Source organism: Cinclus cinclus, chromosome 8 (genome assembly GCF_963662255.1).
Source record: "Cinclus cinclus chromosome 8, bCinCin1.1, whole genome shotgun sequence".
Classification (NCBI taxonomy): Eukaryota; Metazoa; Chordata; class Aves; order Passeriformes; family Cinclidae; genus Cinclus; species Cinclus cinclus.
The window spans coordinates 16,403,150-16,427,371 of NC_085053.1; the positions used below are offsets into that span (position 1 = coordinate 16,403,150).

Consider the following 24,222-nt stretch of genomic DNA (forward strand, 5'->3'; position numbering starts at 1 on the left):
TAAAGCTTTCAGCACTGCCGGGTTGAGCTCAGTGACAGATCTAAGTTGGTAGGGTAGTACTGTGATGACATGACTGCCATTTCCCTTCTGGCAGTAGCTATTTGCAGTTGGTGTGCTGAGGAGCAGGGGTCCCTCTGCCTGGACTGGGGGCCAGGTTAACTCATGCACCCCTCACTTCCCCACAGGTGCACTTAGGCAGACTTGGGGTTCTTTATCTGGGCTGAAGAAATGGGCCCTGTTTCTGGAGAGCTGCTGACCATGAACTAGTATAGACATCATGCAAGTAAAAGTCTGCTTTCATTTATACAGGGATCAGCTGGCTTACCTGGAGAAGCTGGGCCATCAGGAAGCCTTGGTGAAAAGGTATAATAATGTACCTGACCACTCAGCAGCTTTGAAAACCATTGGGGTGATAAAGTACTGGTGAGAGATCATTTCCTGACCACTGTCAGAGCTAATATTCCTGTAGCTATTTCAGAGCATGGCGTTGTAATAACTGCTAATCCAAATGTTCTTATTTGAGGTATGTATCTGATATCCTTGATTTTACTTCGCAGTTCATTTAGACTTGAGAGATTTGATACCTTACTTATATCACTTTACTGCTGGCATAAATTACTTGTTTTATAGAGTACTCACTGGTTTTTCACTACTACATAATGAAGACAAAAGTAGAAAGGTAAAACTTGGCTGTATACATTAACTGAATAAAAAAGACAAGACTGAGTTTTGTCTGGTGTGCAGTAACAGTTGTGTTTGTGAAAGCAAAGTTTGGCAGACTCAACATGACTAGAACAGTATAAATAGCTTAAGTGTATTTGACATGGTTTTATTTAGGGGAAGTATTTTAAAACTGTAAAACAGGAAACTATTACTGGACTGCATGTCACTAGACACCTGGTTTCTGTTATTTAGATATTTTATTGGGAAAGTCTTAATTGACTATTAGGAATTCCATTAAAATCTGATTTTAATTTATATAATCTGTGAAAGGAAATACATCAGTGGAAAGCCCTGCTTTAGATTTAGAAAATTCTCATATGGTTTTAGTCATATCATCATCTCAAAATTTCATGTCAAAGGATTTCTGTTCTTCATAATTACATTTGTTCCAACAAAGATTACTTTGTGATACTACTGCTAGTTTAGCTAGGAGGGGAAAGGTGGTAAAAGACTAATTAAATTTATCATCAGCAAATGGAAGGAAGCTTCTTAGTGGTGCAATAATTGTCACTGCTATGCTGTTTCTGTAGAATTTATTTTCTTCCTTTCTTAAGGATTCAGTAGTGCAAGGTAAACATGCTATGGGGATTTAAATGACAAGCGTGTTTCCAGCATAATTACAGTATGTAATATAGTTATTATTATTTCACGTGCACTATTTGCAATAAAAGTGCCATCTGCTGAGGATAATCTACAGCTAAGTCTGATATTTGGGCTGGATGTGGCATGAATAAAAGGTGAAAAGTCATGGAAGACCAGAAAGAGAATCTTCCTCCTTCCCCTACTGTTGCTTCAGCAGCTGTTGAAGGGCTGGCTTTCCTTTTAGATCTGTGCTTTCCTAACACATACTGAAGAAAAGAGGAAGAGAGAAACAAAATTTTCTTTTTTCTTTGTTTGTTGTCCTGAATTTTATGGATTAAAGCACATACTATAAATATGATGCACCCAACAGAGAGAAAACAGATCTTCTAGCAGCAGTTCTCAGACTGATGTAGTCAAACCTCTCATTCAGTCTTCTAGGAAAAGAGAAGACAGAGAAACTCAGTTTTATCATTTTTTTCAAAAGATGGGTAGACTTGTAGGAGGAAGGAATGCAGAAAGGGAAAAGAAAAAAATTAAAAAGGATCTCTGCCCTGTTTTTTCTTGAAGGGAGAGCGAGGCAGTCCAGGACCTGTAGGTCCTCCTGGAGAAAAAGGTGTCATGGTAAGTTACAAGCAATATAGAATCCACAATTATGTTACTTATAAAGGCAATACAGTCTCCAAAACAGGAATAAGTTCTCATCCATGTGGCTGTGCAGACCTTATGGGGGAGTAGTATTTATGATGCATAATTCCTACAGTATAACTTTATCCCCTCTGTAGCAGTAATATTGCAAAGTGATTTGCTGACTAAAACAGCAGAGAAACTGCATTTTTGAGAAATTATTCTAAGCAGCCTTAATAAATTAAAAGGAGGGAAAGTAAATAACCATTTCCTGTGTAAACTGGGGAAACCCAGGTTATTCCAGTAGATAGACTAGTAACAAGCATCGCTTCTAACTCTACTTCCCAGCACTTCCCAAACAGCTCCTGGTACCACTCTTGTGGGAGGACTGGCTTCTGACAGCACCACTTGTCCTAAAGCAGGACACAGCACTTCATGCAGCCCAGAGGCCATGGAAGTGTGCTGGGTACAGAAGTGACAGACTGTACACATGAGCCCACGGCCATGTTCTTGTTGAGGTTCTCTAGAAAACCTGCTCAAGGCTTGGTTGTGTGTTTGTTTGCAAGTGCTGTGGAAGCTCCAGAGTGTACAGAGAGCACTTAAAGGTTTAGCTGCAAGGAGATGACAGGGGGTTAATGTGTAACGTAGTAGGTGCTGCATCCTGCTGCATCCTGCTGGCACTGGTGGGGTTGGCAGGGCTGAAATCTCCATGGCATTACACAGAAACTGCAGATGTGGGCCCAGAAGTGGTGCAGTGGGTGGTGTTCTGCCATGGATGAGGATATTATGTATTTGCACTAATTTTTCTTTGGGCATCCAAAGAGCAAGGAAGAGGTCAAGTATTCTGGGGTTGCAGACCAACTAAATGATCCATGCAGAGCCAGTGATTTTTTTTTAAGTTTTCTGTCCTTCATTAAATCCCTCTAATCTAAATTTACCTTCAACCAGCTGCTTTTCATCCAGGAAAAAATTCTTATTAGGGAGATTAATAAACAAGGATTTATTAATATACTATCCAGTCTTATCAACTAATTTTCTTGGACTGTTATTAATGCTTATTGTCATAGGTAAATCCACTGAAGTCATAGCAGAGGGCACCTTTCCCAGTATTAAGTCATTGCAGTCCTCAGACAAGAGTTGTTCTTGGCATTTGGCCTTGGCCAGGTCTACCCACACCAGGATGTGTCCTCTTTCTCTTCCCACTGTCACGGGATTCCCAAGAGGAGTTGGAAATTCATTTAGAACTCAGCATCTTTTGTTTCAGTACATCCCTATCAGCTACTGCCTGTGTGGGAAAGCTTCCTAGGCTGCTTTAATGGTTACTAGGCTATATCCAATTACACATTTAGTTTTTTAAACAAAAATTAAATATTTTATTAACCTACCTCCAGTTATTCAGGTAAGTAACTGGATTTATTACTGTTGCTATAATAACAGTTTTGATAAAGCTGTTCTGTCTTTTCTATGTTTATTTTAATTCTAGGGCTATCCAGGACCTCCAGGAGGCCCTGGACCTGTGGGGCCACAAGGATTACCTGTAGGTATAGAGGGGTGCTTTGGTTTGACAAAAAATGAACTATTTTCAAATTGTCTTTTTGCTTTGCTGAAGCTAAGGATGGTTTCTAGTTTGTATTGCAATCTGTAAAACTGTCAAGAAAATGTACCCATCCAAACAGAATTTGTTCACTTGCTCTTTGCCAGGATGATCCGTGAGAGACAGGAAAAGTAATTATATGATTTACTCATCTATTTAAAAATCACTCAGTTGAGATAAGTAGGGAAATAGAATGTTGCAAGGATGGCTAATAATTGCATAATATTTTAAAAATTCATTGGTGCCTTATATAGTTTAAATATATTTGTTATATGTTTAGTTTCATTGTTAATAAATAAGAAATTATATTCTAATCTGCTGTGAATAATGGTTAGAATTTGTCTACCATGGGTTGTCAATACAGATAAAAACTGAACCTTTTATTAGAGAATATTCATGCTTTTTTTAAAGTAATTCTGCTGAAATACAAGTATTTTTTAAAAATTTTGGGGTAATAGACAAGTAATCTATCCAACAGTCACATCAGTGTTTCGTAAAAATAATGTTGCATAGAGTCTGTTAATTGGATTTTTCTACATAAATTGTACAAACACAACTAATTGAATTTGAACCGTGAGTGAAAGCGATTGATTTGCATTTCTTGCATTGGTTGTTGGTCAAAGTGCATAAGCCTTGTGATTTTCAGGAATCCATGTTTAGAAGACAATGAATAATAAGTTTGTTTGACATGTAGGGACCTTCAGGGGCACGAGGACCATCAGGGCCACAGGGACCTAAGGGAAGAAGGGTAAGTACTATTGCTCCTTCTTGTTATTTAGAGCAGTGTGTTGCAAATACAAATCTGAAATATAACCCATTTGCAGCTGCTTCCTTTGTCCTCTGGACTCAGCTTGTTTGTATTGATATCAGATCGATTATACATGTATCCCCATGTAGGAAACAATATGAATCTTCATTTTTCCTCACAGTGAAATGGGCTTTGCATTGGTTTCAGCTGAGAGCAACCAGAAGCAAGATGTCCTCTTGACTGTTTTCTGTACACGTAAACATGCAGAAATTGTCATTTATGACTACCACTGGAGTATTTCAATGTTTTAAGGACTACTTTCTTTACTTGCATTTAGTTCTTTGGAAATACAATCAAAATCTGTCAAACACAGTTTTGAGAGAGGAATAAGTGTAATCAGAAGATACTGCGTGCTGGAGTCTTGCGCCTCCGCTTGTTAGATTGTCATTTCCATTTCATTTTATCAGGGAAATGAAAACCATTTTTCACTGTGTTTAAAACACTTATCCAAAGCCCACATTAGTGAAGTGTCTCTCACCTTACCCACTAGCTGGACAGCATATCCAGGATTCCTAAGAGACTTGTACAGTTCATACCAGTGGCTAGACCAGTGTGTCTTCACAGCTCCATTTATTCCTGATAAGTATGTCTGTATGATTTGAGCAGCACATCATGGAGTACAGTGCTTATAATTAAAGATCACTGAAAATAAATCCCAAATATCCAAGCTCTGTGAAAGTCCCATTTCAAAAACTCCATTTTGGAATTGTTTATACCTTTGCCTCTACCTCTATGACTGGCAATGTCTCATAAAAAGAGGGTCTCAGAACAGACCCAGGTCCTCAGGCTCTGAGAACAAACTCACACTGATTCCACTGAGAATTTTGTCTGCTCTCAAGATCAAAATATCAGACCAAAAGTGGACTCTCACATAAGGAAAATGTCTGCGGTGCCCTGGAACCTGGGGTTTGTCATCAGTGTATTCAGAAAGAGAAGTGTCAGAGCCCTGGGCTCTGTGTGCAAGGCCTCAGAAAATGCATACCACAGTCAGATACAGAAGTTAAATGGAAGCATATGGAAATTTCCCTTCCTTGTGTATGGAAATAAGAATGTATCCTGCCTTCACAGCTGGAATCTGTGGGAAGTCTTAGAATCACTGACCCTCTACTTGTCTACTGTCACAGAATGTAATTCCTTCACCTCATAAATTCTGGACCTTTCAGCAAGTTTAGCATCCCAGATTACCCAGCAGCTTACTTCTGTCTGAGAGTATGCAGCTGTTCAGTGTCCAGTACACCCCGGAGCTCTGGCCAGCTGAAGGCAGGCTGTCTAGAAGTCTATGGAGTATCTCACTCTTGGGGGATTTCACTGAACACAGCACTAACACAGGGCTTCCTCAGATCATGCTTGAGACTCGATGCACTTGGCTAGAATCACATGGGAGGTGTATTACACTTTATTTTTTAGTGTTAAACTCATGATAACATAGGGGGAGAGTGCCATTTTGCAGATACTTCAATGGCAGAATGACACTGAGGGTGAGAGTATCAATATATAGGAGAAAAAATTTCTTTCCATGACCAGAGGGAAGAAATACATTAGTCTGGAAGCCTGGCAGTGTAAGCAGCCATGAAGTCATTGTTGTCTTTGATCATTTATTGCCATGATCATTTGTTGCCTTTGCTTGCCAATGTGCGAAGTAAACTACAATGTCAGTTCATACCATAATCTTGAACTAATACAACTGGAGCTCCTAGTTTGAGAAGAAGAGATTCTGTCTGTATCATTAGGTTCATTTCAGAAGTGAGAACTAGCAGAATTCCCAACAGGTGCTAAAATTCTTAGCATTTAGTATTCTTCAGATTGGCATTTGGCTTTTTAAAGCTCAAAAGAAGTAATTTTTTTTTGCTCTTACTTTCCTGGAATGCAGATCTTGAAATTTTGACTTGAAAATGTGGATAAGTGGCAGAGTGGACTGCTGTAAATTTGGGGTCAGGCAGCAGCAACTTATGTCTCTAGCAGCCAGTAGGGTTGTCCCTGGTTTAGTGGTATCTGTACTGGTATGAAGAACCTCAGCTGCCTGAGGACATCGGTGCTTTGTTTTAATGAATGGAATCTTTCGTATTTCTCACAACAGGGAATACAGAACTTAGCAAATTGTGTGCACCTGTGAAACAAGCATCCAGTGTGCTTGGTGGAGCATCAATAGCTGAATGAGTTTATCTCTCTTAATTGTTCAAAGGAAGTGAGACTAAATTGATGTAGTTTTCTAATATTTTTCCATGTCACCAAAAAAGAGAAGTAGTTGTATCTTGTGTTTGTGTTATTTTCACTCTTCTGGTATTTGGGAGACAGGGTGAGAAAGAAAAAAAAATAGTTAATTTGTGTTTTTTACCTTCTTGGATGAACTTTTTCTCAGGTAATCATCATTGAGTTTTCAATGTAAAATATTCCATTTCAGAAGCAGAGCTGTACCCATGCCAAAGAAAAAGTAGTAGCAATTGTTTGGCAGCCTCACTCCCCAGCTCTGCTGCAATCTAATTTAAATAACAGCAGGCAAATCAAGTATGTCTCTCATTCTGTACTAGCTATAGTAAGAAATTGTGCAATTCAATTCATCTGTGCCAATAAGGAGTCACACCGCACTATTTATAGCAATGTTATTGTGTGCTTTTTTCAGGATATTAAATTGCCTTTCCCTTGGATTCCAGCCCTTTTTTCTGTGGCTGGCATGGCCCTGAGGATCCTGTTGCTTTCTGTTACTTTGTTTTCAATTCAAAGTTATATAGGAGAAGGTTGATGTTTCAAATGGTCGACTTTTTTGCTTAACTATTGGTGATTAGATCAGTTGTCATGGGCTGCCAAGGTGAACTCTTTTGAAGTGGAGATCTGTGTGAATGCCAGAAAGGTTTTGGTGTAAATGTGCATAACACAGACTAAGAATCTTGTGCAGTCTCTTGACTGCACTGTTTCTCAGCCCTGTTTCTCAAACTGCAAGCTATGTTCCTCTTTATGATTAAAGTTATGTCAGAAGTGTTGAAAGAATTTATCTGGTAATTTTTAATGATAGGAGATAAAACCTAGAAAGACATTTCCTTATTACATAAATCTGTGAAATTAAAACATGTTCTTTTTCTTCCTTGAATATTTCATCTTGAGATTCTATCTTCTGGTCTGTCCTGTGAAGAATGCACAAAGGGAAATGACAGGTCATATATCTAAAGAGTCTGAGAAAATCTAAAACTATCCTGCAATTCCTTAACTTTAAACTCTCAATTTCTCCCTTCCTTGTGTTGCCATAGGTGGTACCTCCATGGGTCTTCCTTGAGCTTCTGTCCCTTCTACCCCCACAGCTGAATGGCCTGTCCTCACTCCATCTCAGTTTCTTCTTGTCCCTTCCCCTCCTGTTCTTTGAGACTTTTCAGATCAGGGCACAATAAACCTGCTAAATCTGCCTTGAATTGTTATCACAACTGATTTTGTGTGTGTGTTACAGACAGCAGCTACAGAAAAAAACTGAAGAGCAGTAACCTGAAATTCATTTCATCAGGATATTTAGCTTTCTTTTGAATTATGCTATAAAGTAGTGCAATAATTGAATTGCCCAATTACATAATCTTAACATGAGTCCCAATATAAATGTTTTTATAAAAATGCCTCCTTCGCCTTTGAAAACACCACTAGCATTTTGTTTCTAATCTCTGAGCACATTGAAGTAATGGATTTTTTCCATTTTTCAATATTGTTTCGTTTGGGACCTTTTGCATTTAGTGCCATATGGCAGATCAGTGTCATCTTCCGTAGCCTCTTTTCCTCTCTAGCCCAAAAAAATGCCTGTAATTTCTCAGTCCTGGCTTACATCAAAACAAAAAAGGTGGCCAGACTAACCCAAGGATTGCCTCACAAAAGCTGTGTCCCAGACTGCAGAGTATTTTATACAGCTCTCTCTCCCTGCCCTTTTTCCTTTCCCTATGGTTTTGATGTTCCTGGTGCTGGCCAGGAGTAGCAGTGCTGAAATGATGACAGATGAATTCTCATGGGATATTTCTGGTTTTGCCAAGGGTTGTAGTTATATACCAGCTCACAGGAAAGGCCTGTTCCGGAGAGGTTTTCATTTCAGGAGAAAAGCCTATCTGATTCTGGATGCACACTGCTCCTGAGTTACCAGTCAGCCATTTTCACTTTTGCTCCAGAGAATGGATGGGTGCTCACCACATGTTCCAAGAGAGGTTTTGATATGGATCAGTAAGTCCAAGTCAGAGAGAACAAATTCTGGTATGTTGTTTCTCAAAATATTCAAGAGGGATATGGAAGTCACAGATATTTTTTTCAGGGAGAGTAAACTAAATCAACTCAGACGTGTGTCCAACAAAGTAATTTTATAAGCCCCTATTATTATTATCATTTAGAACAGTCTTACGACTAAAAATCAGTCGTGATTTGATGCCCTTCACTATAAACCATGACCCAAGATGTAAAGCTCTCCACAACTCAGAAATTCACCATAGAAATGGACATTGTTTCCCTCTAGGCACTGCCACAGTAGTGAAACTCCCTCTGATGCCAGCCCAGCCCAAATGCCACCAGGACAGCTGTTATGTCTTAGCCTCCCAATACATCCTGCTGTAAAGAGTCAGTCTTGATACTTATCTAGCTCTTCCTTTCAAGTGGTCATTAGTTTTAAGTTGTTATTAACTGGTTTTAATTTAATGTTCCATACCTAAACAGTCATGGTTTTTAGAATTATGGAAATAACCTCCTAAATCAGCATGGATAAAATATTATTTTCCATTTTGCTCATGACCTATTTAAGGATTTTTCATTTGCTTATAAGTAATGGATTTAGATTTCCACTCTTAAATAATAGAACTCGGAATGTTTTGGCAATAGTTATTTGCTATATTATGCTACAATAATATAACACCCTCTTTTGTTATAAAGATGTTTATGAAGATAAATTATGTTTGTTACAGCATCACTTGTTCATCTATTGCTCATAAAAAATCAATTTAGTAAAACATTTTAGTCTAACAGTAGAGCACAATAGTTCACAATTATAAATTGCTTCTAATCTTCCCTCAAACTGGTTTAGTAGTAGAAGAACTTTATCTGCTTTTTTTAGAGTCTTACTAGCAAGATTAATTTTTTGCATATACATTTTATAATGTTCTCAAAAGCAAGCACTTTGTACATACAGGGGTCATCTAAATCCCTCTAAGTACATGTCTGTTGCACGAGTACAAGGTGGATGAAAAAAAAGAGGAGAAAATATCAGCCTGCCATCTGGGTCCAACAGAGACACTGAATGTTTTGTTTACATACTTTTCAAAAAATCTTTCTTCTTAAATTCATAATTCAACAAACCAGAAACTTATTTTATTCTTTGAAGCTTTATTTCACATTTGAAAAACAATCAAAATTGGTTTTCATATCAAGAAAATGTTTCCCCTCTCCTAAAGCTTATATAACGTCTCCTTTATGACAACCAAAAATAATGCATAATTAGTGTTCCAAATCATTTGTTCAATATTCAGGGGCCAAGAGGTGTCGATGGTCCTCTAGGAGAACTGGGAACAGAAGGTATTAAGGTGAGTGTTTGCTCAGTATTATATAAAACACTGAGTTAGACCATAACAGATAAAAGAAAACAAACTAAAAAACCCAGCCCATCATGGCAGAAACAACAGAGCTCCATTTAATCCAAGAGATTTGCAAATTTCTGCCTTTTCCAGGTACTCTGGGCACATGTAAGCCTGAATCTGCACTTTCTGTAGTTATCCAGCATTTAAACTTACAGTAACTGTATGCATCTTATCAAACAAATGCATGTAGAACTTACACATTGTTTGTTATTTATCAGGGAGAAAGAGGTGATCCAGGAAAGAAAGGAGTTCCTGGGCTCATTGTAAGTATTGGAGCCAGTCTTTGTAGCAAGCTGTAACACAGTAGCTCTGATTTCTGAGCTGTGTTTGGAAATTACTTGAAGCCAGCATTGTCTTTTGATATTTCTCTTTAACCAGGGTAAAGCTGGAAATCCAGGTGAAAGGGGAGATCAGGGTGCACTTGTGAGTATGAAATTCAATAGTACTTCTACCAAAAAAATCCAGAAAATCTCATACTTTGTTTGACACTTGGGTGTGAGGAAGTTTATTTATTTCAGAACAGCTGGAAAACTCTGACAGTTTGCATTTATTCATACAAAGAACCAGGGACAGAAGTGATGTTTTAAGGATGAAAGTCCTAGTGACAAAGAACAATAATTCTTTGTGTGTTATCAATGCAGGGATAAACATAGAATGTGTAAAATGAGTATCACTTATAGGAGAAAATTCCTTCTTTTAGTGCTTTTTTTAAATTGGAAATCTAATGTCTTCTATTTGAGGCTTTTTTTACAAAGCAGGTTATCAGTCAGTCCAAATAGTACTGGATTTTCAAAAAAGAGGGAAGCAGAAAAATAAAAACAAAGCAGTAATGGTGGTGATTTTGTTGCAGTTGAAACTCAAAATGTTGGTTGTCACCATACTTCTCTTGCCTTTTCTGCTTAGATTTAGGAGCTTATTGCCTCTCACCTTTGATACAAGGGGTTTTCATTTCCTCTTCATTCACTAGAACTTTAGATGTATTTATATACACAGAAATTAATGAAACAAAACCTCATTAGGCTGAAATGATGTGTAATAGCAAATTTATTGCAAAGGACACTGATACAGGATACTGATCTATTACTTCTACAGCCACAGTTTCTAGAAGACAGTGTGGGATAGAAATGCTATGAGAAAGGTTGACCAGAGAGAAAAGTGTGCTCTGAACCTCACTGATTGCCTGCAGCTTGTAGGGCAGTTTGGACATACAGCAGCACTTGGTTCTAAGGAGAATTACAGGGAACTGGTAAATGGTGGTTTAGGTGGTTCATTTGTATGTAAAACAAACTAAGGGAGGACTTATTCAGGACTCCCTCCCCTGCTGCAGAAACCAGTGATGTGTCAACCAGAAGAAAAGGCTGCACATATTTCTTGGGTGTTTTTGTGTTAGTTATTGTGTCAGCAAAAACAAGAGAATAGGTGATGTTCTCAGAATATGAAGGAGCTTACTTCAAATGATTTATTTTATTTTATTTTACTCTTCCAGGGTTTGCTTGGGCCTCCAGGAACCGCAGGAGACAGGGGACCAATGGGAGAGCCAGTAAGTTGATCCTTATGCCTGCTTCAAAGATTTTCCATGTATTATACAATCTCCCTGACAACTCAAGCTCCATTTTACTGAGATTTGGTATTGCCAGCTGTGGTTGGGTAGGAATTGTGGGGTAGTTGTTCCAAAACTGCAGAGCTGGAGTCTGCCTCCCTTACTTAGTCTAACATGTTCATGGGGAGACCTGTTAATCTTGCTGGGAAGCTCTGGAGTAAGGGGTGCACAATATATATAAGAGAGGAAAACAAAACATGGACCACAATATTATGTGGCTTTACACCACATTGAGGTAGATATCTGTGATATGTATTTTGTAAATCTGTGTGCCAATACTTCATTGGTGTTCTTTTTAAGCAAATATTAGGATTGTTTTTCAGGAACACAGGGACCACATCTATTTGGCAAGTTAAATTTTCAAGAAGAGAATGCTGTAATAAACCTCAGACATTCCTCTGCTGGATGGATTCTTGTTACTCTATCAAAGCCACGCTCATTTTCATGTGGCTAATATTGTTATAGAAGATCACCCAGAATCTGCAGCAAATATATGCAATATACTGCAAGATACATCTGTGACAGGAATAGTATTGCTGCACCATCTCTGGGGGTAAATCAGATTATATAAATAAAGTGAAAAAATACATGCAGCCTTAGTGGGGTTTGGGAGAAGTCTCCCATTTTCTGATGCAGAAATCTAACAGAGTTGTCAAAAACTGTGTGTTTACATTGCTTCTGGAAAGTAATTTTGCACAGTAAATTTCACATAGTTAATTTAAATTTCAAAAGTGAAGTGTTGGTAAAAATTATATTATTTTTAATATTATTAGTGTTTAATATTTTTATAATAGTATTTCTACTAATCCATTGATGATATGCTTATGGAAAGTAATTGCACATTTTGAGGGCTAGAAAAACACCAACAAATTTTCTTTAGGATAGAATTGCATACTTAACTTAAGCTGCCAACCTGTAGGAATGGCAAAATATTCCACAGAAAATCTAGTTTTCAATAGTTTTCACTGGATTCCTGTTATTTAATCTCTTTCATTTATTGTATCTTATCTTCATGTTGCAGCATCTGAGAGCCTTACGAAGAAAGGTTTATATGTCAAATTCCTGCCATTTTCTGGCCAAGTCTGCATTTTCATTATCAATAGTGTGCCTGTCTGCCTTACCTAATCTAAGTGGTCTACGCTTGAGCAGCCCACATTTCTGTTGTGCTTATCATCACAGAAACTACATATTCACTGTCAGAAGAAAACCTTATCCTGGGAACAGCTTATCTTCTCTATCAAGCACTAAAAGAGTAAAATGGCTTCAGAAAATGGTCTGAGGAGCTAGAAAGAAGTGATAAAATGACAGAAGATATTGCACAATAAAATGCATGGCTCCATTTTTAGCTGCCTATCCAAGCAGCTTGATTTCATCCTCTGTCAGCTGGCCACTATGTGAAAGCCAGCTGCTGAGATTTTCTGGCCCTGTCACTAGTTCTACACAGAACAGAATACCCTAATTGTTGGTGGAGGAGCAAAGAAATATAAGCAGTGAGAACTATTTCTATTAACATGATTTATCTAAATTACACTCAAACTTTACCTACTTGTCAGACATTTCAGTAAAATCCCTTGCAAGTTACCTGATGTTAATGGTTAAAAGGAGTCCCCATAGTGCTTTAAATTTTTGGCTTCTGAAAGTCTTGGGAAAAAGATACATCACGGATCCAGCAGCCTTATCTCCATGGTAATATGAATAAATACTTGACCGGTGAAGCAAACTGAGGCTTTGTGACATTTGCCTAGTGGAATTTTATGGAGTCGCTGCAAATGAAAATCAATGCTTAACTTAGGACAAAGTGAATTCTCAAAGGGAAGTAACTGCAGTTTTAGTTGTTCATATTGAAATGAAGATAAAAGGAAAAATATATATATATCTGCCAGAATTCTGTGAGTAATATGGAATTTGCATTGCTGTTGCCAGGCAAGAGAATATTCATGTTGTCATTGCCAGGTCATCAGGAGGAGCAAAACCATATGCATAGTCTGTGAGAGGAAATGAAACAAAATAGAGTAAATATTTGTTTAAAAAGCTCCTGTCATAAATAGAAACAGCATCTTTCTTTTACATGAGAATCGTAGATCACTAAAATGTTTTGAATTTAGAATGTGTTTAGACACAAATGAGTCCCAAAGGGGCAAATAGATATGAACTTCCTTGGAGTTTAAAGACTGGCTGTATGCAGAGGGCTAATTTGTCTCAATGTACATTCGCAGTGGCTGTAGAATCAGCTCTGAGCTGTTACAGGCAGCTCCCACTCCCCCAGCACACAACTTCTGCTCTGTGACCCTGGATCTCACATGTGCACAGAATTTGAACGTGACACGTTGGGAAATGATCCCTGTGTGTTACTGGGATAAATTTGCTACTTACATATAAGGCCTGTAATAAAATGCTTCTGATAGAGTAATTAATGCTGTTATGGCTCCAGCCTCTAGTCTATTATGCCTCAGTTACTGTTTGGTACAAATTCTGCTAAATCCATGGTGAAGCAGTTGTTTTCAGTTAATTCCATACCAGACTGTAGGCTTTTCCACAAAGCAAACCAGACAGTCTAACAAACCTTAATTAAACAAAGTCAAAACAAAGTCAACTAGTCAAGGGAAGAGCTTAGTTCCGATTATAATTTATTCTTGATCTAAAAGAAAAGACATCTGTGCTATTATTTGAGATGTGTTATTTCAGTGTGTCAAGGTTGGTGATGTATGCCATCGTGGGACTTGGGTACATGGTTGGATTCAGGAGGAAAGACAATGAAATTCATTTCTTTATTCCCGTTGGAAAAGTTGTGAAGAGACAAAGTGAACACTCTATGATGTAATTTGATGTTAATCGAATGATGCATCCACAATTTTGTTTAATGCCAGGGTCCAAGAGGACAACCAGGGGATGCTGGCCCTATTGGAGAAACAGGTTTTGAGGTGAGATTTTAATCACTTATACAGCAATTACATATACCCAAACAGCTGACTAAGCCTGGACAATATGTTTATAAAATTTTTTCCTATTGTCTGAAGCTGACTTAAATATAATGAGCTACTGAGAGCCTCTTTCTTAAAACTATTGCCAAAAATGTCTGAAATAATTAATTTGTTCTGTTGTAAGCACTGTCTCTGAGCATACAGTCATGACATTTGTCATAGAAGGTGAATGTTTAATTATGCAAACAACTTTTTTGGGGGTTTTTTTTTTGGTTTGTTTTTTTTTCTCGGAAGCACTGTTCTACTTGCAGTTAGGCAGAAAAACGCCATTAATCATATGTTCTTTCAAACTGTAGATAAAGGAAAACATCTGTGGACAGCCTTCTTCCTAACTTCTGCTTCTGTTTTTTGCTTTATTTTTAATAGTTCATTGAGAGAAATGTGATAGAATCTATTAGCCACATTTGTAATGAAGTACCTGAAGGATGAGCTCGTGTAGAACAGTGGAGATTTGGCTTATTCAAAGAAACTCTCTTTGTCATTTGCCCAAAATCCAGTCAGTTCTGACTAACTGTTAAGAAAAGGTTTATATGTAAACTTTACAAAAAGCAATCTGAAACCAACAACTCTTTAAGGGCTGAGGCCTCCAAAAAGGGCTCAGTTCTCCAAAGGCTGTATCTACTTGGCTCCAAGCCTAAACAGAGATGAAGTTGTCAGTCAGATTTACAGAAGATGGATGCTTGCTCAGCAGTAATTTATGGTGAAAGGTACAGGCTTAGTGGTACTGCTGAGTCTTCAAAATGTTCCTGACACACAGTGCATTTCCTGAACTCCTTCTATACCCCACTTTCTTTTCTGTTTGGCTCTAGGAGGAACAAAGAGCTATGTTGTCTTGATTTGATTTTTCAGACCTTCATCTTTCCCGTTGTCTCATGCCATTCTTCTGCTTCAGTTTTGGGTGTATTATTTAATTGTTTCAGAATTATTACCAGTGATCATGTAACAGTAGCTCTTGTACCATGCAGGGACCTCCTGGCCCTGAAGGAGAACCTGGTCTGCAGGGGGAACCAGGCACAAAGGTAAATGTTGAAATTATTCTCTCTTAAGATGTTTATACTTCCAAATTTTCATAAAAGCAAATCACTGAGACCTGATTCATTAGCCAAGTAGACAGTGATACAGGAAATAGACCATTAAGAAATAGTGTTATTGTCTCTATCAGATGTAAACTTTGTCATTGCTAAGAATACTGTCCTTTAAAATCCCATTATTTTCCTTGTGATATCCCAGGGAGATATTGGACCTGCTGGGAAGGCTGGAGAACCAGGTGACCAAGGTTTAAGGGTAAGCTATGGATGCAAATCTTCCACAACAGAAAAGTAGGTTGCGAATGAAGTCCAGATTGAGAAAACTTGATTTATCAGAAGAATTCAATAAGCAGCTATTTTCTGATAGCCTGTTTATTTGAAGGGAAAAAAAAAAAAAGCAGACAGTGTAATATTGTATTAAATTAGAAAGAATATTGACTGGTGAAGGGTAGCTTGAGAGCTGCTCAGCAGAAAGGGACTTGGAGGTGCTGGTCAACAGCATCTGAGCATGAGCCAGCTGTGCCCAGATGGCCAAGAAGGCCAATGGCCTCCTGGCCTGTGTCAGAAATAGTGTGGCCAGGGGGAGCAGGGCAGTGAATTTTAACCTGTACTTGGCACTGGTGAAGCTGCACCTTGAGCTTTGTGTCCCATTCTGGGTCTCATTTCAAAAGAGACCTAAAGGTGCTGGAGCATGTCCAGTGAAGGGCAGCGGAGCTGCTGAAGCAGAAATTTTATGAGAAGCATTTGAGAGAGCAGGGGTTGTTTAACCTGAAGAAAAGGAGGCTCATTGCTCTCTACAAGTACCTGAAAGGAGGCTGTAGTGAGGTGGGGGTCAGTCTCTTCTGCCAGCTAACAAATGATAGAATGAATGGCCTTAAGTCGTACCAGGAGAGGTTCAGATTGGATATTAGAAGTAAAATTTTTACTGAAAGGGTGATTAGGCATTGGAATAAGCTCCCATGGAATGTGGTGGGGTCTCTGTCTCTTGAAATGTTTGCGAGACATCTGGGTGTGGCACCTGGGAATATGATTGTGGTGGTGATGGGCTGACTGTTGGACTAGATGGTCCTGAGGCTTTCTTTCAATCTTGATGATTCTGTGTGATCCTATGATTATAAGGTTGAAATGTTTCTGATGGTAAAAGGCCCTACAGTAAGTCTGTAAACATACCAATATAGTAGTTATCCAGATAAACATGGAAGTTTCAGGATAGATTAGATATATTTTTGAGGTTACTGTAATTGCATGTTATATACTCTGAAACCAAACAAAATCTCAGTGCCACTGTCTAAAACTCCAGGCTTATATGGACATAGTATTGCCTCATTTTTCTAATGCTGATCTTCTTTTATATTTTCTTGCATTGGGTATTCATGGGCTGTGACACTGAAGATAAATAAACTGTAACAGCAACATAACATTGTCCAAAAGATAATAAACATACATATATAAAACTAGTATGAGTCAACAGCTTTAGGCGATAACTTTGTTTTCAACTGTTTCTTTCTATAAGGGTGAACCAGGGCCTCCAGGAGAAGATGGTGTTCAAGGAAAAGATGGCCCAAAGGTACATTAAGTTTTTGTAGCAGATGTGAAGTACTATTATTAGCCTAAGGACCCAAATCTCCTTTTTTTATACTCCGTCTGCACCAGTTCAACTGAGCCTAGTTGAGTGCACTTAGTCTTAACATAGACATCCTGTAAAGTACAGGCTCTTCTGTACCTTTTAGGTACATATCTACCTTGCAAGGGCTGCAAAGTTGAATGGCTTGACAAAGAAAAGCAAGCTTTACCTGAGTACAGCTTTTGTCCATGGTGAACAAAGTGCTGGAGAAAGCAAGCCCAAGGCTGCTCTGCTCCCTGAATTGGATCAATGCTGTGACAGGTGCCAGGACAGGGGCTGTCATAGAGAGCAACCTCAGATAGTTGGTGATGACTGTGGCTGTATGAGTGTATGGATGATACAGAAAGGGCTTTAGCCTAACTTAGAGCCTGATCTGAATTTGACTGGGAAGATTCACATCAGTTTTTAGTGTGCTTTTTTTCAAACTCAGAGATCCAGAATTCCCTTATGAACAAGTAATTCTGTGGCAGAAGGTTGACTGTGGGGTTTTTGGGGTTTCTTTTACTGTGTTTTAGGGAGACCCTGGAGACAAGGGACTTGTTGGAGAAGGTGGTGAAAAAGGAGAGATGGGATTACCAGGCATTTCTGGGCCTCCTGGTGAACCTGGCATAATGGGAATTCCTGTAAGTGTTTTATGGTTGAAATTAACTTATTGCTCATTTGCTTTTAGTAAACAAAGTTAATTTTTCCTCCTTCCTTTATTTTTTATTTTTCTGGTTTTCTATGTAATTAGAGATGACCATATTTAAATAAGATTACAATGTGGTTCAGGATTGGTATAGACAGGAGGCAAATGCTTTTCCTACCTTAAATATGTGACCTCTTGGCAAATAGTGATTCGTCACCATGTGTCATCCAGAGACACATACCACACTACCTGGAGCCTCTCACTTCAGATCTCTCCTCTCCTAATAATACTGCAGCAAGCATTCGCGGATCAAATAGTAGGCAAGCATTAGAATTCACATGCAACATTGTTAATTAGTTTGCCTATTTGTTCACTCCTAGCAACTAAAATCCATCCACAGAATTGTATGCAACTTCTTCCTGAGAATTAAATTTGGAGCACAGTTTGCAAAGCAAGTACTGTAGATTTAAATCAGATCATCTTCCCTTACCAAAAATCATCATGCTCTCCTTTGCAATCCTCTGGCTGTGATAGTGGGATCTGGCAAAATATTAGTTGGAACAGCAGCTGTTCACAGCTGTGAGCACTGTTCACTCTGTCCTCTAAGCATCAGTGTTACACTCTGCTGTCTTTAGTCCTGGGTTCTTCACAGTGTACTACTTTGCTAGGGAAAGAAAAAAGTGTTCTTTTGGTTGTTGGCACCCTTAGTGCTCTGCAGAACAAGTTCTATTTCTTTGACTATTTTGAATTGGTGGTTTTGTGAAACATTGGAAGTTTCATACGTTGAAATTATTGTAAAACACCTCAACCCTGGCATACCTATGCTTTATATAGTTATGCTTGTGTACAATAAACAACATCAGCAGTGCTTCTGTGCCTCAGTGAGACAGGCAGGTCTGGCAATTCGATTTTTGAGAGGATGTGGTTTAGGGAGGGATTTTTTGCATTTTTGTTCTACATGTTCCAAAGGCAGCTGTAGAGCTGCCTTCTCCTCCACTCATCCTGCCTGGCATCTGGGAGTGTACATATCACAGTTTTGGTCTGACCTCCTTCTAGGGATGCAGGTAGATTATAATATCCTAGTCCAAACAGGGAAATCATTTTCCTATAGCCCATTGTCTGAGTGCTTCATTGGAGGTGAGAGTAATATTACATTTTCCTTAAACAGTAGCTTACAAAGCAACAAATAAGCTTCACAAATCTGTAAAGTAATATTTTCTGTGAGGACAAGCTTTATTGGGGTTTTTTCTCCCCTTTTTGCAGTGAATTTCCCCTACTTTCATAAATAATCCCTGATACTTGCCTACTTGTTTAACTCAAGCCATAACTTGAGACAGCACTACTAACTTGCTTACAGACAGTTAATGACATTTTCCTTCCTACCTCTCTGCTTTACAAAAGCCTACTTAATTATGCAGTTTGAAGCACAAACACAGGCTTCCAGGACTTTCTCAATCATTTCTTTTTCTCTCCCTAATTAATCTATAGGGTCCTGAAGGAACACCAGGAAATCCAGGTCAGAGGGGCCGTTTAGGAAAGAAGGTAGTATTTTTCTTCTTCCCCAGTTCCCTTCCTTTTATCTGAAACTCAAATTTACATTACAAAATTCCAAGGAACTAAAACTATGCCTGTTTTGTGTCATGCTTCAAGCCAATTTTTTTCTTGTTAGCCATAGCAATTACAATTGTCATCATTCTGCAATTGATAACATTCAAGGTCTTAGGAAATTTAAATTTGTATAAAGGGTGAGCTTTTGAAACTCAGAACAGTTTCTGCTTTAAGCTTTGGCTGAAAGAAAACAAAAACCTAGTGGGAAGGCTTTAGCAGGGACTTTTTTATATTGCAGAGTTCTGGGCTCAGTCATTCTAATAACTACCGTAAATAACATACAGTAAATGTCACACCTATTAAATAATGCTGTTACACATTTTGATTAAGCATAAACAGCATTTTGAAACTTAGTGTCAATCTCTTATTAATTTTAATACAATAATACCAACAGGGAGAAAAGGGGCAGCTTGGCCCTCTGGGAGACACTGGACCTGCTGGTGATTCTGGCCAGCCTGGAAAAACCGGTCCCAAAGGTGCAAGAGGAACTCGAGGTCCCATGGTTAGTACAAAACATGTTTACTTTAGAGCTCAGAGGTCTTTCAGCATCAGAATGAGACCTGTTCACCATTCAAGATAGAAACCTGGGGCATGGATCTGGAAGGAGCCATCTCAAGCTTTTGGTCATCTGACAATTAGGGGAGTGGGATGGCAGAGCACACCATGGAATACTCATGTCCCACACTCCACACATAACCTCACTGCTATGGGTGTTTATAAACCTTTCCAGTTCCAAGAACAAAAGTGAGTGAGTTTGCTATCACATGCAATAAGCCTTAGCCGTAGCTGAAACTAAGCATTTCAGATGAAGACTACTCCTCTTACCGAATAGGAACCTGATCCAAAGTTAACTGAATTGAGTCCATTTCATTAACTTTTAGCTCCTTTCATAGTAAGCTCCCTAAGCTTGCTCCAAACGGTGTGAAAGATGCACAGAAGCATCCAGGCTGCACACTAGAGACAACATGCCTGTCTCAGTCCAATCAGGTGGGCACTGAATGCAGCAGTGTGATCCTGAACACATGAAGTACAGAAGGAAACTGGTCCTGAGTGTACATGAAGTACAGAAGGAAACTTTATTATCTAATGGCCAACATTGTCAAGAGAAGGAGTCAACTTTCTGAGGCGATGACCACCCCCTGCTTCTCTTGGCATACTGGCACTTATAGAGTTCTTCCACACCTCTCAAAACTCAGATCTTTTTCATTTAATTATGCACAGAGATTATAAGGTTAGGACTGAAAACATTGACCATTTTTTCCACAGAAAAATGAAAAGCCCAGTATTCTTTAATAAATGAAGTAAGGCCTACAAGAAAGTTGTCTGTGGTGCCAAATGTCAATATTTCAAGATTCTTCCAAGTGCTTACTTTATAAAGTAGGCATTGTTGTTGCACTTTGCAAAGACGCTCCTTTCTCTCTCACTGATTATTATATTTAACAGGGATACCTAGGAGGAATGGGGCCCGAAGGAGAGCCAGGAATTCCAGGTTATGGGGTATGTTGCTTACTGAATTCAGGTACACATACATCCCAAAGTAAGTCTGTGGTACTCCAATTTCAGACATCTGGAATCTGTATCTAGAGTACACAAGTATTTTCAGGAAAGCCAGATACTCACTGATGTTTATATGATGTGTTTGCCTACTCAGAAATGTTAGCCTTAAGCAAGGATGCCTGGTTTTTGTAAGTTCACTTGCGGAGGGGTTTTGCCACAAACTTTAAACTGTTGTTTATCCCATGTATCTCACCCCTTATGAATAAAGTTCCTCTAAAATGACTACAGCTATTCATTATAGAGTTCAGCAAACACCATCAACTCTGCTTACTGTCTGGTCATGTAGTTTCCATTTCAGTAACAGAAACTGATTGAGTGAGGTTAATTGAAGGACATAAAGATATTGTGGGTTTCACGGGAAAATAGCTGTGAAAATAATCATAGATGTATTGAGTCATCCTCTTACAGAGCAGACTGTTCAGTTTCATTTCCACACACAAACACCCATCACTGACCCTAACCTTCAAGCAAGAACCAGCCCAGCTCCCATCACCTGTATTAAGCCCCATCAGAATGTTGTTTCCCAATGTGCATAGAGCTTTTCCTGCACACAGTCCATTTTCTGCCATTGATTTTGTTGTCTTAACATGATTTAGAATAATTTGCAAGTAGAAAAAGAAATGTAGCAAGTAACTAATCGAAATTTTGGAATTAATTATTTCTTTAATTATTTGTTTTAAAATAATTTGTGTTTGGTTTGCTTCTTTAGGGTCACCAGGGTCCTCCAGGTCCCTCAGGGCCCCCAGGCCCCAAAGGAGAAAAGGTATGAACATGGGTTTTGCTGATCTGTCCTGTGAAATTATAAAGGGAGGAAATGTTACTGCACACCCACTGTTTTCCACAGCAAGTAGCAAAAGCCACCATTTACAGTATTTGTTAGTATTGTCAAAGACTATGAAAAGAAATGCAAAGAGAGGAAATGGGTCATTTGGAGATGGAGTCCCCAATCAGACCGTTAAAATGTTTGAGGTTTTAAAACACAAGGTACCCATTGTACAGAGCACAGTCTGTTGTACCAGACAGCAGCTCTGCCCTTAGCGAGCACTGCTGACAAAAATAATCAGTGCAGAACCAGCTAAATATTTACTTAAATCTGAGCCTGTGAGTACACCCACAGATTTGCCTGGAAGCCCAACTAAGATGGACAAATGTCTGTAGTTAATATAAAATGTTAGGGACAGGATGTGGCCTCAGTGCTGCTATTTTAGTGTCAAATTTGCTGTTGTTCTCTCAAGTCTCAAATCCTGAAAACAGATTTGTATGCTCACTGAAACCCCTGTGACCCCAGGAAGGCAGGTGCATGGATTCATCTCAGAGATTGGACTGGAGTTGCCCTTGACACAGAGCTACAACCAAGAGAGAGTTTTGCAAAAACTGTGAATAGAATTCAGTGGTTGATGTTTTAAATGGGTTTTGATATGCTTTAAGAAACAATACTGAAAACTAATTTGTTGAGAGCTAGGTGTCTATGTTGCTTGGTCACTTCTGAAAAACCACTTTGATGCAATGTAGAAGTCCTTAATCATATTTAAAATGTGATTCTCTTTGCGTTACTGTTGCTAGGTATCATCTGGAATAGATAATATTTTGTTTGTTAACTTGGATTGCATTTATTTAATATTTAAATTTTAATAGACTTCGGACTTAATGTTGGAGTCTTCTGTAGTCTTGTTTTTCTTTATATTAAGTGTACTTCTCAAAATAGTGGAAGAAATTTTCTTTTTTCCCCCCTTGTCAAATACCCCATTTATCCTTTTTTTTTTCCTCAAATAAAGACACAATTACATAGATATTGTTCAATTAATGTTTTTTTTTCCTTATAGCTGCCTTTGAGAATAAAGCAAATATTTAGCTTTTTTTAGTCCTTAATGTCTTTGGGACATTTAGGTGAATGTTAAAATGGGGTTACCATATCCATTATATTAAACCATAAGCATCATATTCACTTTTAGCATCTATACAATGTCTTCTCTGTTTTTTATTAGTATTTGAACTCATGGCCATGGTAGATGAAATTGAGCTTCCAAGTTAACGTTTTTTAATACTTATCTTTGATTTAGGGTTACCCAGGAGAAGATAATACAGTTCCTGGACTACCTGGGCCCATAGGTGAACCAGTAGGTCTTTCTTTCTCAAAAACTTTATACTGGTACATCTCAAGACAAGAACCAATACATTTATTTCTGAAGCTTTGTATTATTGTCTCAGGAATCAGTACAAGAATATAGAATGATGGTCCTTTAATGAGTAATATCTCTCTGAAAATGCTGTTTTATGCTCTTTTCTGCTTAAATATCTGTGCCCCCTATTTAATTCCACTAATGCTATTAGTCTGTGTTTAGATCAGCACATTTAAAAAAGAATTTTACCCTCTCCGTTTACCCTGAGTTATACTTAATTACTTTACTAATCAAAAATATGTTTTGACTTATTTCATTATCACTGCAAACTAATTCAGCTGATTTAGAGAACTGCATTTTGTAACCATTTTTGTCCTGAATTCATATGGGGAGTGTATCTTTGCAGCGTTCATGAACCTTTCAAAATTATTAGGACAAAATTCAATAGGAAAGGAGATTTTTGAGTACAGCAAATCGTTTCAGAAAAGAGTCCAAATTTTAATGAGATATCTTACAGAAGTCATAAGAGAATTTTCCTTGCATTTCTCAAAATCAGAGTCACTTCATTTATCCATTCAGATTTTAAATTAATATATTTATATTTATATCTGGAGCAGTTCCAGTGAGGTCAGTCCTCCCTCCTGTTTCATTAAGATCCACTTAATATTTATCTTTTAGCTTCTAGTCTGTAGTTACAAAAAATTTTAGAATGTGGTTAGTGTTTGACCGCAGTGCATTCTGTTTAGAAAAAAAATCATGTTTATTCCTTTAGCCAAGCTAACCTTTATGTTTATATTCCTCAGTTCCCTCTCAGTGGTTAGTCTGTTTTGAGAGAAATTCCAGCTTTCTGTTCATATTTCACTGCAGCATTATATACAGATCAGCTGCTACATTTTGCTCTTTGATTTGCTCTCTAGGGTCGAAGTGGTGAACGTGGAGATCGAGGAGAACCTGGTGATGAGGGCTACAAGGTAATACCTTTGGGGTTTTAGTCTTTTTATTTGAGCGTGGCATGCTCTGCAGACATGTGGAGTAATGCAGCAGAAATGTCATCTGCCCTCACAAGTGTGCAGAGATGTCCTGCTGGTCCCTCACTGCACTGATGCACTTTTAGAACACATTGAAGCATCTTTGCTGTGGGAACATGGGAGCTGCCACTCCTC

General features: G+C 38.3%; 1 protein-coding gene across 1 annotated transcript in view; it reads left to right on the top strand.

Annotated features, from left to right (window-relative positions):
* Window positions 1–24,222, top strand: part of COL24A1 (collagen type XXIV alpha 1 chain) — a 123,520-nt gene that overhangs the window by 78,797 nt on the left and 20,501 nt on the right. The window contains exons 25-43 of the mRNA XM_062497419.1: window positions 310–363; window positions 1,873–1,926; window positions 3,413–3,466; window positions 4,218–4,271; window positions 9,806–9,859; window positions 10,132–10,176; window positions 10,292–10,336; window positions 11,400–11,453; window positions 14,381–14,434; window positions 15,460–15,513; window positions 15,725–15,778; window positions 17,036–17,089; window positions 17,662–17,769; window positions 19,263–19,316; window positions 19,777–19,884; window positions 20,826–20,879; window positions 21,649–21,702; window positions 23,000–23,056; window positions 23,977–24,030. Of these exons, the coding sequence (XP_062353403.1) occupies window positions 310–363; window positions 1,873–1,926; window positions 3,413–3,466; window positions 4,218–4,271; window positions 9,806–9,859; window positions 10,132–10,176; window positions 10,292–10,336; window positions 11,400–11,453; window positions 14,381–14,434; window positions 15,460–15,513; window positions 15,725–15,778; window positions 17,036–17,089; window positions 17,662–17,769; window positions 19,263–19,316; window positions 19,777–19,884; window positions 20,826–20,879; window positions 21,649–21,702; window positions 23,000–23,056; window positions 23,977–24,030 (1,119 nt within the window). The remainder of the gene's footprint in view (window positions 1–309; window positions 364–1,872; window positions 1,927–3,412; window positions 3,467–4,217; window positions 4,272–9,805; window positions 9,860–10,131; window positions 10,177–10,291; window positions 10,337–11,399; window positions 11,454–14,380; window positions 14,435–15,459; window positions 15,514–15,724; window positions 15,779–17,035; window positions 17,090–17,661; window positions 17,770–19,262; window positions 19,317–19,776; window positions 19,885–20,825; window positions 20,880–21,648; window positions 21,703–22,999; window positions 23,057–23,976; window positions 24,031–24,222) is intronic.